This window comes from Oxyura jamaicensis, chromosome 1 (genome assembly GCF_011077185.1).
Source record: "Oxyura jamaicensis isolate SHBP4307 breed ruddy duck chromosome 1, BPBGC_Ojam_1.0, whole genome shotgun sequence".
Taxonomy (NCBI): Eukaryota; Metazoa; Chordata; class Aves; order Anseriformes; family Anatidae; genus Oxyura; species Oxyura jamaicensis.
In genome coordinates, this window is record NC_048893.1 from 46697951 (window position 1) to 46712893 (window position 14943).

At 45.8% G+C, this 14943-nt stretch overlaps 1 protein-coding gene and 1 long non-coding RNA gene across 2 annotated transcripts in view; both read right to left on the reverse strand.

Moving 5' to 3' along the window:
* Window positions 1–14936, reverse strand: part of PLXNC1 (plexin C1) — a 72444-nt gene extending 57508 nt beyond the window's left edge. The window contains exons 1-3 of the mRNA XM_035337119.1: window positions 13952–14936; window positions 3780–3902; window positions 744–878 (exon numbers count right to left, since the gene is read on the reverse strand). Of these exons, the coding sequence (XP_035193010.1) occupies window positions 744–878; window positions 3780–3902; window positions 13952–14902 (1209 nt within the window). The 5' untranslated portion in view covers window positions 14903–14936. The remainder of the gene's footprint in view (window positions 1–743; window positions 879–3779; window positions 3903–13951) is intronic.
* LOC118172953 lies at window positions 12734–13701 on the reverse strand. The gene is made up of 2 exons (XR_004753934.1): window positions 13268–13701; window positions 12734–13190 (listed from the first exon to the last, which is right to left on the reverse strand). It is a non-coding gene; the product is annotated as an uncharacterized LOC118172953 (long non-coding RNA).
* Window positions 14937–14943: the final 7 nt, after the last annotated feature.

Genomic DNA, 14943 nt, shown 5'->3' on the forward strand with positions numbered 1-14943 from the left:
ATGGAATTTACTGAGTTGATGCTCAGCAGCCCCGCTGCAGGACATGCTGCAGTGACTACATGGGCTGCTGGGAGCCACTGCTGGGATGCTGCTCTGACTCAGATGCCCACACGCAGCAGCTTCCAGGGATTGCCGGACTTCTTGGCCTCACTATGCATACACAATAATCACTTCTAATTCAGGGGTTGTTTTGTTTATTTGTTTGTTAAGTCTAGGCCTAACTGAAGATCGTGAGAACTTTATCACTGACTTCATCAGGACTAAGACTTCAAACCCATCTCTCACAAATTAAGAGATTTCTCCACATCAGAAAATGCATAATTGAATAGCAAGCCCTGGCCTACCAATACCTGGATTACCACTTCAGAGGAACTCAATCTCCAAAGAGTCTACAGGTTTTGTTTGCAACCTCCAGGCTTGATTCTGCATGATTCCAGCCTCCAGGAAAAAAGAGAGAAAAAAAAAAAAGCCTCTCTTGATTGAATGACATAAAATAATCATGGGATTAAGGGCTTTGCTGGATCAGAACAACAGTGGGCAGCACCATGGAAACAGAAGCTCTTCTGAGCTCTGCAGAAATGCAACCAAAACTTAGAGAACATAACCCAATCTTAGATATAAAGCTGGTAACTGCAGTTTGGATGTTTAAGTTTGGACTCTGACCCATACTGATGCTTCACCTCTGAAGTGTCAGAAATCCTTAGAGCAACAGTTTATTATTATTTTTTTAATGCTGTGCTTACCTTATTGGCAGATGACAGGTAGATGTAGTTATTATCTACTGGATCAAGTCGAAGTTTGGGGAAAATAGAGGTTTCTTCTTTAATTTCATATAAAACCTCTGGGCAGTTAGATTCCATATCCTCATTAAGAATAGCCTAAAACACATGAAAGAAAATTATTCACAAACCCTTTTATTGATCATTTATTTGAACCAAAAGCCTAATTTCTGTTCTTTCAGTAGCTACACCAGAGTCTCAGAGATGATTTACTGTGCCCTGATACTGTTTACCTACTGCACTGGGTCTCATGCTGTGGAAAGATGGAAGACCATCAGAACAGAATTTCTACAACATACACAGCAGACACATTTTGCACTGAACCTAGCACTGCTTTAGTGTATGAAACATCCCACTCACCAAGTACATTCATGATATCCCCATCATATGGTTAAGTACTCCTATGAGTGGAGAAGAGAGTACTAGTCCTCAGAAAACAAACTAACATCCAGGTACCCATAATGTAAAAGTGGATCTATGCAAGTAATTGACAACAGTCTTCAAGACAGAAGTTTCTTTGTGGCTTCTGTGAGTTAACATCTGAAGTGGTTCTTTCTTATTCTGCTCAACGGTAGTTTTCCACCACCCTTCTCACCAAATTCAACAGAATTAGAGACCACAGAAACTTTAATTTGCAAGTTAGTAAGCATGCTAACACTGATACAAGTTTCTTCCATAAACATGACTAAACAAGGTCACGTTCATGGTCTCTTCTGTGCTAAGGAGACATGAAAGACTTCAATTCTGTTTTTCATTATCAAAAGCACAGTGTGATCAAATAGACAAAAGCTTTTCAAGCTATTATATTCCTTTCCAACTGTCTGCAATAGAAACAAAAAATTAGAGTCATCCTTTGCAGTGTAGACAGGAAATGCACATTCTAGCAAAACTCAGTAAAAAAATAAAGTATAAAAGACCTCTGGCTGGATGGTTGAGAAATTTGATAGTGAGATAAGATGACTTTCACTTCTAAGCAACTTACTTAAGCTAGCGTAGGTCAACTATTCAGAAGCTAAGGCAAAATGAGCCTTGAATTTTCTCTCTAATGGACAGCCATTCACATCATACAGGCCAACAAACAAATAAATATACTTTTTTGCTATGCTCCCCAAATCTACCAATATTTAATATTTCCACTGGTAAATAAAAGGGTATGTAGGAGGAGAGTGTCTGCTCCTTTAATGGCACCTGGTCAAGGACCTTTTCCAAGGCAACAAGGAAAAGCATATAAGAAAGGGAGACAGTGATGGGAACCAAGTCTGGTCAGTAACAGAAATTGATGAGGGCATGAGACAATGTGGGAATCTTTATTCCAGCAGAGTTATCTGATGGAGGACTTCTGATCTGGGAGACAGTCACAAGACAAAAACCTCCCAGTCACACTTGTCGCTGGGCTATCAAACTGCAGGTTCTGGTTCCAGGAAGGTCAACCTGGCCTTTAGAGCTGACAAGATTGTGAACTGGGAGAGCTGTGGTGACCACGAGGGTGCAGAAATTGCAGAGTTCTGCAAACCACATGGATGTGCAGGGGCAGGAGGGACAAAGAGGTGGGGAGAGATTTAAAAAGGTATAAAAGGGCCGGTCAGATGTAATGGGGCCTGTCAGTGCACTTGTCTGGCCAAGTCCTGCGTCTGATCACCAGTTTGTCCTATCTTCTCATATTTCCTCATTAAATCTTTCCTTGACTCTCTCTGTGCATATTCATACTGTCCCTTGGTGTGCATGCTGCAAGGACTACATGCCAGCTCCTGGCCAGACCTGTGTGCATGTGAGGGAACATCAGTGCCAGCTGCTGGAGTCAGGTCGGGGGTGTAGCTATCCCCAGCCTGTGGTGCCAGCAACTGGGGCAAGTGGGGTCCTAGCATCAGATACTGAAGCAAGTGGGGTCTTCTGCTCCTTGCCACGGGGCAGAGCTGGTCTGTGTTCCCAAACCAGCTACTGAGGGGGGGCAGCACCGGTGAGGCAAGTGTGGGCTCTGCACTGGCGGCTGGAGCGGGGCCGCAGGTTGCAGCCCCTGTGCTGGGTGCCAGCTGCTGGAGGGGGACATGTGTCTGTATCTTCCCGAGCCTGGTGGGTGTGGGGTGTGCCTGTGTATTTTCCAGCAAACTAAGTTGGACCAGACAGCAAGTAGCAGGCACCTTGGATTCAGGCCAGGGCATCAGGTGGGCAGGGAGTCCATGCTGGTATGCCCAGGGGGACCTGTGAATGCAGTGTGCATGAGGGATGAGTCTGTGAGTGCTGTGTGTGTGAGCTAACTTCAGGCTGGAGCAGCCAGTAGGCCACCTTTAAAGAGGGTAAGCAGGCCCAGAATCCGGTCACGGGTGCTAAGCAGACAGAGCAGCCATGCCGGTACTTGAAGGATACCCAAATGTGTGTGTGCCTGTGAACCTGGAGAGCGCTGCGTGTGTGCCTGCACCAGTGACCTTCTGTCTCTACCAGCTGGAGGAGGAACGGGCCTCATCTGTGTGTCTGTGTTTTACATGAGGCCTGTGCGTAAGTGCTCTGGCCGTGTGTCTCTGGATACGTGCTCAGCTTTGCTGCTGGTGGGACCTGCAAAGGGGAAGGCAGCAGCCGCATCCCCAGCCTGGGCTGAGACCCTGGGACCCCAGGCACCGGGCTGGGTCCCAGCGGTCCTTGGCTAGAGCGACTGGAGGGGACAGCCACGCTCTTTACCTCACTTAACAGAAAATCAAAGCAAGGAAGTAAACAAAAGACAGAGTAAATGAGAACTCCACAGTCCATAAATTGATTACCGTGGGTATTAGCAGATTAATGAAATGCTTCCATGAATTCTAAACAGGGTACATAATTGCTTTTGGAAGTTATCTTGTTCTCCAAGTAACAATACAGCAGTTACTTCACAAACAAACAAAAAAGAAATTCAGAGATTCAGGGTGGTATATCTGTTTATAATCCAGTGTCTAAACAATAGGAAAAAATACTGCATTTGGGCATGGTAGTAGCTGATGCAGAAAGGAGGAATTCCCACACTCCACTTACCTTCAGTAACTGTCCATCATCTGTTCCCAGAAAGAGAACAATCCGATTTAAAACAACTGTGCCATAAACAGCTGCTAACCCAGAGTGAATCAAGGTAGGCGATTTCTTGATTGATCGTTCCTCCTGAAAATCAGATATAGGAGAAAATCATTACAAAACTATTCACCTATACTGAAAAATGTTAATTTAAAAAAAAAAAAAAAAAAAAGAGAGAGAATCCCTGGAAAGATTCTCAGAAAACTCAACTTCAGAAAATAGTGTGGGTGACATTTTTATTCTGGCAGAATTTCAGAGCAACATATCTTTGGAAATGTCACATAAAACTACTTTTTTTATACATGGCAACTGGTCATATCCATGATAGGGATTACATATACTGCAGCTAAACCACTGATCTCAGTGGGACACAATTTTAGTCTAATAGCAGCACATTACTTTGCAAAAAATGTATATATATATCTCCTTTTGGGGACATAAGGCCCCAGACCTGTTCTGGATTGCCAGTGCTTCTCAATGAAGCCATGTTTTCCCAACACCTGACATCATGTATTATAAAGGCTACTACGCTCTGCAACCACTTTTAAAGGCATACAAATATTCTGGAGAAAGCAGACTTCAAACACACAGCCTTTTTTGTGCGTGTGTCAGAAAATGAAGAGTTTCATCCGCCTGCATGGTTTCCTGCTTTACACTAAAGGAAGTTGAGACCTTATTACATAAATATAAAAATTATGTAAAGCAGCATAAAGTTCATTTCAGGGAGAGCATAAAGGTATTTCCATGAAATTTAAAATCAAAATGTTACCTACAATTCTCTGTCCAAGCTGGATGAAGTTAAGAGACAAATGTGTGTAAGCAGCTCATGGAAGAAAAAATTGGATAGGAAATCCCTGTATTTTGTGGAACAAAAAAAACCCAAGCCAAGTAACCCAGACCTATCACCTTTACTGTAGACAACCAAGATTTGAAAGGAAGCCCTTACTGTGTGAGAGACTGGGAGAAGAGCTCAGGCAGAACCCGGTTTTTGGGAACAAGCCCCATACGTCAGCATAAAATGCCCCGAATTTCAGCTTGAGGGACAGATCCCTAAACCTACAGTAACCCTCTGAGTACGAGAACTTATTTTGCTTTAACACACAAGACAGAGTGTAAGAAGGGACCTTTAAAATACACATTTTGCAGAAACGTGAATGCATTTCTCAAAGTTATGAAGCAAAACTCTAACATGGTAACAGCTGAATCCAACTCTCCTGCATGCTAGGATGATGGCTTAACCCCAAAAAGCCTTTCCATACAGAAATACATTTTTTCTGAACAGTAATCCTAAGTCAATTAAAATCTTTTTCAGTCATCTGAATTATTTTAATTAGCTTGCAAGAACTGCCACTTGGAGTAAAAGAAGACTTGATTAACTTTCATATTTAAAGATTTTTATTTTTTTTTCATGCAACAGGAAGAAGGCATAGGAACTGTCATGTACTGGCACAGAACTTCAGTAAAACCCAGTTTGGTATGAGACTTCAGTACCACGGAGATCTGTTTTATATATGGGGGAAAAAAAATGATTGCAAGCATTTTGAGGTGGAAAAAGCTAACTCACTTTTTTGTTAGATCAGAGGGTAACGAACTCCAGCACTGGTGCAGACAATGAGCCCTCGTTCAGACCAAGGAGTGAGGAGATGAAGTGTTCCAGGCTTTGATTTCCAAGAGAATTAGGATTTTTTTTCTCACTGCACCGTATAGCAGCGTGAGGAAGACAAACCACCCTAAGTTCCTTGTAGACTCTGTACAATAAGATCACAGAAGAGGGGAGGACTCACCCAGTCTCTAAAAAGCTTTGCTGCCAGATTTTATTTTGACCCACATACTAGTAAAATAACTAGTGTCATATCAGTGCATCCTCCTCAGCTGACTGAGGAACCAGTACTGACAAGTGTGGAAGCCTCCTCCCCTCACTCTGTTTGCTAAAGGGAGGGTCAATGCGACATTGAGCTAATACAGATAAGGAGAGGAGGAATTTAGATGGTGGGCAGTCACAACAAAATTGTCTCCTTTCTTTCGCAACCTATTTCTCCAGCATGCCCGTCCCCTCCAGGGTGCAGCTGCTGCTTTCACCCTTCTGTCATCCCTCTTCCAAGTGCATTTATTTTTTTAACAAGCCCTTTTACTTCTTCCACTGTGACTAATGGGGTTACAGCACTGTAGGGCCTTCCCAAGCTTTTTCTTTCACAAATAAATCCAGCCCTAAAACACACTTACAGTCTAAACTTCCCTTATACTTGAAGAGTCATTCATCTCCACAATCATCTATGCTGTAACACTTCCAGGCTCATTCAAAAACAAGAAATGCAAAAGAAAAGACAATACTGCTGCAGAAGACCTCTTTTTTAAAATTTATTATTATTTTTTCTAAATTCTTCAGTTCTACCCTTCCATTTTATTGTAATGTACCCCAAAATCTTCACATTCACAGGTAAGCTTAGAGATCTCTTGACTGAACTTGCATCTTGCTTTTAAGATCAGCCCTTCTATGCTGTTCGCTGTTATTGGCATGAAAGGTATTTATACTCATTTCATATTTTGCATCTCTTTTTCAGATTTATCTCTGTATGATTTCAGCTGCAGCAATCACATTCCCACTTCTAGTTTCTGTCTTGATTTCCTCTTCATTCTTTTACATTGCACACCTCAGAGGAAAGGGCAGCATTTTAGCTCACTCAACATTCAACATATTGCAGTTGGCCAAAAGGCAAAATTAAGGGTTTGCAAATCCAGAGTGCACAAATAGGTGCAGCCATACAAAAGGGCACAAAACTTGTGAGCATTGTATAGCAATAGCCAACACTGTAACAATACAAAAATGTCTTTCCTAGAGGGAAAAATCTTATAGAAACTCATTCTTCTTTCAGAACTTCACCACCCTTCAAACTCTTCCATCAATTGTTACTACATCAGAGGGCAACAAATATAGGTGCGTGCAGTGAGCCTTTATTATGGCTAGGAATCAAGGAGATGAACTGTTCCAAAATTGCATTTCCATCAGGTGTTTTAAGTGGCATATTGCATAGCAATGCTGGGAGGACAAACCCAGGTGTGCAAACTGCAAAACATGAGGAAGGGTGGCAGGAAATGAGAGGGTCTTCACGGAGAAAGATCCTGAGCCTCACGATGCAAAGCAGGAGGGACAGTCAGATGCTACCCTCGTGGAAGAGGCTGATGGAGGCTCCTGATACATGGGAGGCTAGAAACGCGTGACTTCTGGCAACAGAAGAAATGTTCTTATTCCACCGTCAGTTCTGAATTTACAGAATCAGTGAAGCGCGCTAATAAGCAACGAGGGAGAACAAGCTCCATCAAAAAAGGCTTTGAAACCAACTGGGCTTGAACTGAGCACTAGCAGAGAGAGCAAGAGGAAGTGGTGGGTGACAGTGGTTGGAGATTCCCTTCTGTGAGAAATGAAGGCACACATCTGCTAAACAGTCTTGCTGTTAAAATGGGTTTCTTTTTTTAGGGGCCCTGATCCAGTACATTGCAGAGAGACTGCCAATGATTTTCCATTCCTTAGACTACCACCCACGGTTGCACACCCACATGGACACCTAAGACACTGCCTGGAGCAAATCAGGACTACAAAGCTCTGGGGACAAAGTGAAGGAGAGAGGACCCCAGGTTTTGCCAGTCCTATGGGGCCAGCGAAAGGTGATGCTTTCCTGGATTTGCTACCCACAGACAAGGAAGAACAGCCTGGACATGTGATAATCAATGGCAGTCTCTGCTGTAGTAACTATGAAATAACTGAATTCAGGATCCTGAGGGCAGTGAGGAAAGAACAGCAGAGCACAGAGCCCTGGACTTCAGGAGACCAGACTTCAGCTTGTTCAGGGAACTGGTTAGTGGGATCCCTTCGAGAGGCAGTTTTGAAGGGAAAACGAGTGGAGGAAAGCTGGCAAGTCTTTTGGGACAAGCACAAAACTCAGGAAAACAAGCAGACATGTCAGGAGATGGGCTAGGTAAGTAGGGAAGTCATGATTTAAATACAACACAGCAAAACAACATAAAGGAGGTGGTAGCAGTTACTAAGGAGGAACTGTCTCAACATATAGGGATAGCATCAGGAAAGCCAAAGCTCACCTGGTATTGAAACTGGCTAGGGATGTTATGGGCAACAAGAAGACTTTCTACTACAAGAGCAATAGAAGAATAAACAATGACAACATGGGCCTGCTGCTGAATAGGGCAGGTGATTTATTGACAGGGGATGCAGATAAAGCTCTGGTTTTACTAGCAAGGTCTTGCAGGCCTTTGTGCCTAAGGAGTTCAAGGAGGAGTGAAACTCCTAGTACTGGAAGAGCATTAAGCCAGGGATCTCTTAAGAAATCTCAACTCACAGAATTTCTAGGGACCAGATGGGATCTGTAGGAAGATGCTGAGAGAGTGCTGTTACTGCAAGGTCATTCTCTTATACTTCAGAGATTGTGGAGATCAGAGAAAGTCTCCAACAACTGAAGAAAGGCAAACATTGCAACCAGTTTTCAAAAAGGACAAGAAGGATGACCTGGGGAACTACACACTGGTCAGCCTCACTTTTTCGCTGGGAAAATCATGGAGCAAATCTTGGAAGCCATTTCAGGGCACAAGAAGGAGAAGATGCTGACTGGGAAAAGCCATCATAGATTTACCAGGGATAACTCAAGCCTGACCAACCAGATTGTCTTCTGGGATGAAATGACCTGAGTTGTGGAGGAGGGGAGGACAGTGGTGTCACTGACTTTGACTTTAGCAGGGCTCCTGAAACCATTTCCCATAGCGTTCTTGTATCCAAGTTGAGATGTTGCAGGCTATACAGCAGGACTGCTGGATGGGTCAAAAACCTGATGGATCATCAGGCTCAAGGGATATCGGTTAATGGTTTGTAGTCTACCTACAGACTAGTTACGGGTGGAATTCCTCAGGGAACCTACCCTGGGACACGTCCTGCTCAGTATCTTTATCAAGAACATGGAGAAATACATTGTGTAAGAGAGACGGGAGATGCAGAGCCAAACTCTTTAGTGAGGTGCATGCAGGACAACAAGCAATAATGTCCACAAACTGAAAAAGGGGAGGTTTCCAGCAGATATGACACTTTAAAAAAGAAAAATAGTTATGAGGACAATTTTGCAGAATACTTTGTGCAGTTTCCATCCATGGAGTTTTCAAGCTCCAACAGAACAAAGCCCAGTGCAACCCTGTCTGATCTCAGAGCTGACCCATGCAGGAAGATGAACTGGGGACCTGCTCTGAGGGTCTTTCCAACCTGGACAACTCTTTGGTCCCAAGGAAGAAGTCCTCTGTTCAGGAGTCCCCAGGCTCCCAGAAGTTCTCACTCAGAACACCTCGTGAAGCCAGATGTCAAAAGCAACTCTTCTTCTTACTGGTAATGTGAGAGTTTAGAAATCTCATGTGGCTTACTTCCCACACCAAACATGGGCAAACCGAAACTGGAAATTCACTGCAACTGGGCAGAAATATTCACTCTAGAAATGTTAATTCGATCAGTCTGTCAAACATCAGATGAAATACTAGCAGCCTGGTAATACACAGGAGATGACTTTACTACTGGAAAGTTAATTACAGGGTCAATTTTTGATACCAAATGATATTTACAAGTCCGTAAATCTCCCCTTAAATAAAAGATCATGAATCTTTTGGAATGAGTTACCAGACAAATTCAAATGTCATTCCTGCAAATTAATGGTCATGATTAAACTGATGCAACTCCGGTGACTTCAACACCTGATTCTACCAGCTAAGATTTGTCCCAGGGTTACAAATTATGCTCAATAAATTAAGGAGCACATACCGACTCACATACTTAGCACCCACTGAATAACACAAAAATTTGAAGAACAAGCTGTTATGTATCCTTACTTGCATTAAATAGCAGATGAAAATTGAACAGAAATATCTTACCATTTAGCAACTGTCTCAGCCAATTTTCATTTTTTAGGTTTTTCTCCCTCAAATATTGCAGAGCCCTTTTCTTCCCATGCAACTTTTTTCAACTGCAAATCTAATTTCCAGATTTCTCATTAAGGTTAGGTAATTTCCTACAAGTCTCTCCTGTTGATGCTACCTCATTTGAGCACTTTTCCAATACATCTGCTTATCTGTGATCCACAAGATCCTGGGATTTCTGGGAGAGATCTGAGATTCTAGTAGCTCCTGTTCAGCCACGGAACAACAGAAGCAAAGCCTTTCTTAAAGCTCAGGAGCTACTGGAACAAGTTTGTGAAAGATTACAGCGTGCCTTGTATGTCCTGGCTAAGGAGCTTCTACTTCATAACTATGATCCACCAGAAATGTTTGTTAGTGCTCAGTCACGCTTCTGAAAAGAAACTGAGAATAAGATTTGTCAATTTCAGATTTAATGACTATGGAAATCGTGAAGATGATGTACTTATGTACACATAGTTTATGCTATCAAGTTCAATAACATACACCTCAACAGTGTATGTAAGCAGATATACTCAAAATGAAGAGATATGGATAAGAGGAAAACAAGTTGAATATAAAATTGCAAAATATTTTCATAGTTCCGTCTAAGACTTCACTTTTCTCTTGCTAGTTACAGGTCATGTTTCTGGAAATACAATGTTACACACATCCAGAATAAGCACAGCCAAGAAGGACAAAATGCTCTGTGCATTGCATTTCTTGCATACTGCAAGAAATTAAGCAAAATTAGCTTCTTCTCACAAGCAGAGATTCCAAAGAATTTGTGGGATTCAAATACTTTTTGATAAAGCTGGTAAGCAAAGATCTTAAAAATTACTAATTTTGAATGACAGAGTCAAGTCCAGCATCAAATCTTACTGCAAATGTCAACGTTGGCCTCCGAGCCAACATCATGATCCGAGACCAAAGAGATCACACACCTGCAATGAGTTCCTACAGGACGGTAAGCAATTTGGCACCAATCCCGTGAGGTACTCAAGTTCACACTTAACCTTAAATGTATGAGCATCTCCCCTGAAGATGACAGAACTACTTATATGCCTAACGTTAAATATGCCCTTAAGTGCTTTACTGGGTTAGGGCCAGAAAGCTCGGAACCTTACAGGAATGAGCTCACGGTAGGGCATGCAGCAATAGCTCGGCAGGGAAGTCACGAGCACGAACACCTCCAGGTAAGCCCCTCTTGCAGTGTGCTATTCAGAATCACAGTGCCAACACAGTGCAAGCACAAGCAGCCGCGTGGGTACAGAGAGGGATGAGGATGTCTTGCCTAAAAGTAATCAGAGTAATTACAGAAATGTGAGGAATGACAGGATCGGAAGGAAGACAAACTGCCACTGATCCCTAACATACTCTCACTATAATCTGCATTCCTGCAGTGAGGAAATTGTATTTGAAGTCCCTACACAAACTGACAGGACGTGTCCGTGCACACACCTCATCACACCATGTCTGAGCTCTACAATTCAAGTGCACCCAGCAAAGGCAACTAAGACCCGCAGCACACTACAACGTTTAACATCTTCAACGCAAACATCAGGATCATGTTTGACAAGGTCCACCAGCCACAAACACCATCCAGGTCTTGAATTCCAGGCGATCATAACATTACAACGCACTTCTCCTCTGTACCGACACCGCCTTCAAAAGACTGGACAGAGAGGCACACGTAAGCACCGCTGCTTGTCTACACGCCCTCTACAACATGCTCCTGATGCTCTGTGCTCCACAGCCGTCCTTTCTGGCCGCAGCCCGTGCCAGGGATGGCACACCCCTTCCTTGCATGCTGCGTGCTGTCTGACGCGCTGCACGCTATCTTCCTGCCAGCTCTGTACTCTGCACGCTTCTGAGTCAGAGCAGGGTATGTTCCACTTTCGCGGGGACTCATGATTTGGTGAGAGACACTAGAAGGATCTGGACTCAAACAACCCAGAAGCAGCAGCATATGGGCCTGTCATCCACAAAAGTATTCTGCATTAGCCTAGCCTAACCTTCTGTACTATAAAAAAACATATTACAGCTGAACTAGATGCATTTATTTATATGTTTATAAACTATAAGCACATATCATTAGCTTAAAAAAGGGAACACAGTTAGTCATGTAACGCTACAGGTCGTATTACTACACAACACCCTGATGTCCTGCGATCTCACAAAATATTAAAATACCATTTTCCCATCAGTGGTAAACTGTACGTACTGTTGTGCCAAAATACCATGATTAATGACATCACTGTAGTTAGGGACACAATGTCAGGCAATCACTTCGGTCATGTTTAATGTTGGGATTCTTCAGCACTGTGCCCAAATATAATCTACATTTCTAGGAGGGAGACAAGCTTTTTGGGTCATGAAAGTAACTTTCCAGTAACTGGAGTCCGATCTGAATCAGACGGATCCTTTGACGTGTGGATCGCTGATTTTTCGTATTCAGCCATTTGGATGTGATGGAGCGAGGAGATTGAGAGGAACACAGGTCAGAGAGGTATCTGCCTCACCTGACGTGTTACCTTACCCTGTGAATTCCCAGGGACTCCTCTGGAATTTCTAGCACAGGGCTTTGAAAAGTGCTTATAAAGGATCTGCTGCCCAGGGAGGTTTCATTTTTCTGCTTCTGCATGCTCAGAAAGCACCTTATGAAGAAAACTCACGAGTGATTAGAAATAAGGAATACAAATTGCAAATCCAACTAGGAAGCAGATATTTTGGGATGAGGATGAGACTTCAGATTCATTCAGCAAGTTTGCCTCGTGAGAGCACCACAATCACGCACTAAGTTACAAACTGGCACTGGATATCAGAGAACTGGCTCTGGCTCTGTTGTGAGTTTCACTATTTACTTCAGCACAGTTGTTTCACCCACATGGTGAAATGGGTGTTCCCACTCATAATGACATCCTCTGACACTGGCAGTGGTGCTGCAATTCAGCAGGGAAACGAGCAGACTGAATCATATGTGCCCTCTGGTAGCTTTTATTTGGAAGAATCTTGGCACTCTGCTCTGCTGTGGACTAGACTTTGTCGCCCAGGAGAGACTACTACACTTCTTTCAAGGAGTTTCCAGCAAACTCCTGTCATAACAGTGTAAGGATTCAGGGGTTAGGCTGCAGGCTCCACGGATGGCTCTGGAGCTGCAAAAAGCTACGGCTCGCTTTACAATGGCTTGCTCGATCCCCTGTGGTTCTCCCCTGTGGTTCTCCCTGCTACTTTTCAGCTTTGTTCCTTTTACCACAGCTCCGAAAAGACTCTGAGTGTGACTTGAAAACACGGATGGGCCTTGCAAAAGCACCTTCTCATCTTGAACTACATTTTTAGCTTCACAAATTTCCTTTTTAGCTCATTTTCTAACTAGTTGCCAAGGCCACAGCAAAGCAGGTAGCCTTGCCCACCCTCTCTCCATGTGCACAGGCCACCCTACAAAGGAGGAAGGCGTTCAGGAGACAGTGTTACAGAAGGAGGTGACCAGGGGATCTCCATGGGGTACCGCTTACCTCTGAAAATGTAACCACTGAGACAACAAAGGCATACTGGCTATTGCTGTCTGCTGCACGTGCTTGTCTGGGGGGGCTTGTGGGCCCTCTTGAGCAAGGCCAGTCCCGGGAGGTCTGGAGAACACCCACCACCCAGCAAGCAAGCATAAATAACTCATGAGCAACGGGCATAACAACAAGCACAGCCCAGTGCACAAGAGTCAAACTGATGGGCTTTTTTTCCATTTCTGATGTAGCTGCAATGACATGAGATGTGAATGCACAGAATAAGGTAGGAGATGCTTTATCTAGGCTCTATGGAAAATACAATGAGGTATGACTAATTCTTGGCAGAAAAGGGTGCGCTGACTGAAAAGCCCAAGTCTTGAGCCTGACCCAGGATGCCCTCAGGTGCTCCCTCAGACACATCCTTCCTGAGACATAGATGGGAAGGACACTCCGGGATCTGTTAAGGAATCATTTCTTTAGAAACAGAAAGAGCCGCATAGATCTTCAGGGCTGCCGGAGCGAGGGCTGATGCGCAAAGCCGAGCTCGGCTCTGAAGTTCCCCTGAACTTCATGCGCCTTTGGGTCCGCTCGCCGGGGACAGCCCTCGAGTCATGCACAGCAGCACCGGCAAAAGCAGCAGCAGCGACAACACCGGCATGCAGGGCGAAAGCTTAGCGAAACGACGGCCAGACTTACGCAGTGGTTCTCGTTGACGGCGAAGTGCGTGGACGCGCAGGCTTGCTCCTTCATCTCCTCCATGCCGAAGATGCAGACGGCGGTGGCGTTCCAGGTCTTGGTGCTGTGGCTGTGGTTGAAGACGCCCACCCACCAGCCCTTCTCTCCCTGGCGGATGAGGCTGGAGGAAACGATGAGGCTCCGGCACCCACAGTCCAAATACACCTGGCCTCGCAGGGAGAAGCCGCGCTCCGAGGGCTGCAGCTGGTGCAGGACGGCCATGCTGGGCGGCTCCGGGTCCGTGCCCAACTTGGCCTTCCAGCGGTAGTAGGGGAAGAAGAGGTGGCCGCCCCACCACAGCGCGTCGACGAAGTGCAGGGGCTCCACGTCGTACTTGATGATGCCCAGCTCCTCGCTGGGCAGCAGCGAGTCCGTGGGGCGCACGGTGATGGCGGTCGTCTGGTCCGACTCGGAGGGCTCGCAGTCCTCCTTGGCCTCGCGGCGGCCGGCCGAGTAGGTGGCCGCCACCGCCAGGTACCAGGCGCCGGCCTGCTGGAACACCACGCCGGCGGTGGAGCCGCCGGGCAGGCAGCTCACCACCTCGGTGCGGTTGAAGCGCTGCCGGTAGGCCGGCCGCTCCCACACCTCGCAGCTGCCCGACGCCCGCGTCCAGCCGGCCAGCAGCACGCCGCCGCCGCCGGCCTCCTCGTAGGGCAGCAGCAGCTTGCTGCGCACCCCGGGGGGCTCCCCGCAGCCCGAGCCCTCCGCCAGCGGCGGGACGCGGAGGCGCGGCCGCAGCTCGGGCAGCAGCTCGTAGAGGCAGCTGCCGCCGGCCACCAGCACGCCGCCGCCGCTCACCTCGATGTTGTCGATGGGGGCCCCCGGCAGCTCGAACGACTGCGGGCCGCCGGCGCCCGCCAGCGCCGCCAGCAGGGGCGGCAGCAGCCAGCCGAGGGCGGCCGGCGGCGCCATGGGCGCGGGCAGGGCTCGGCTCGGCGCCGCGGGGCGCCTTT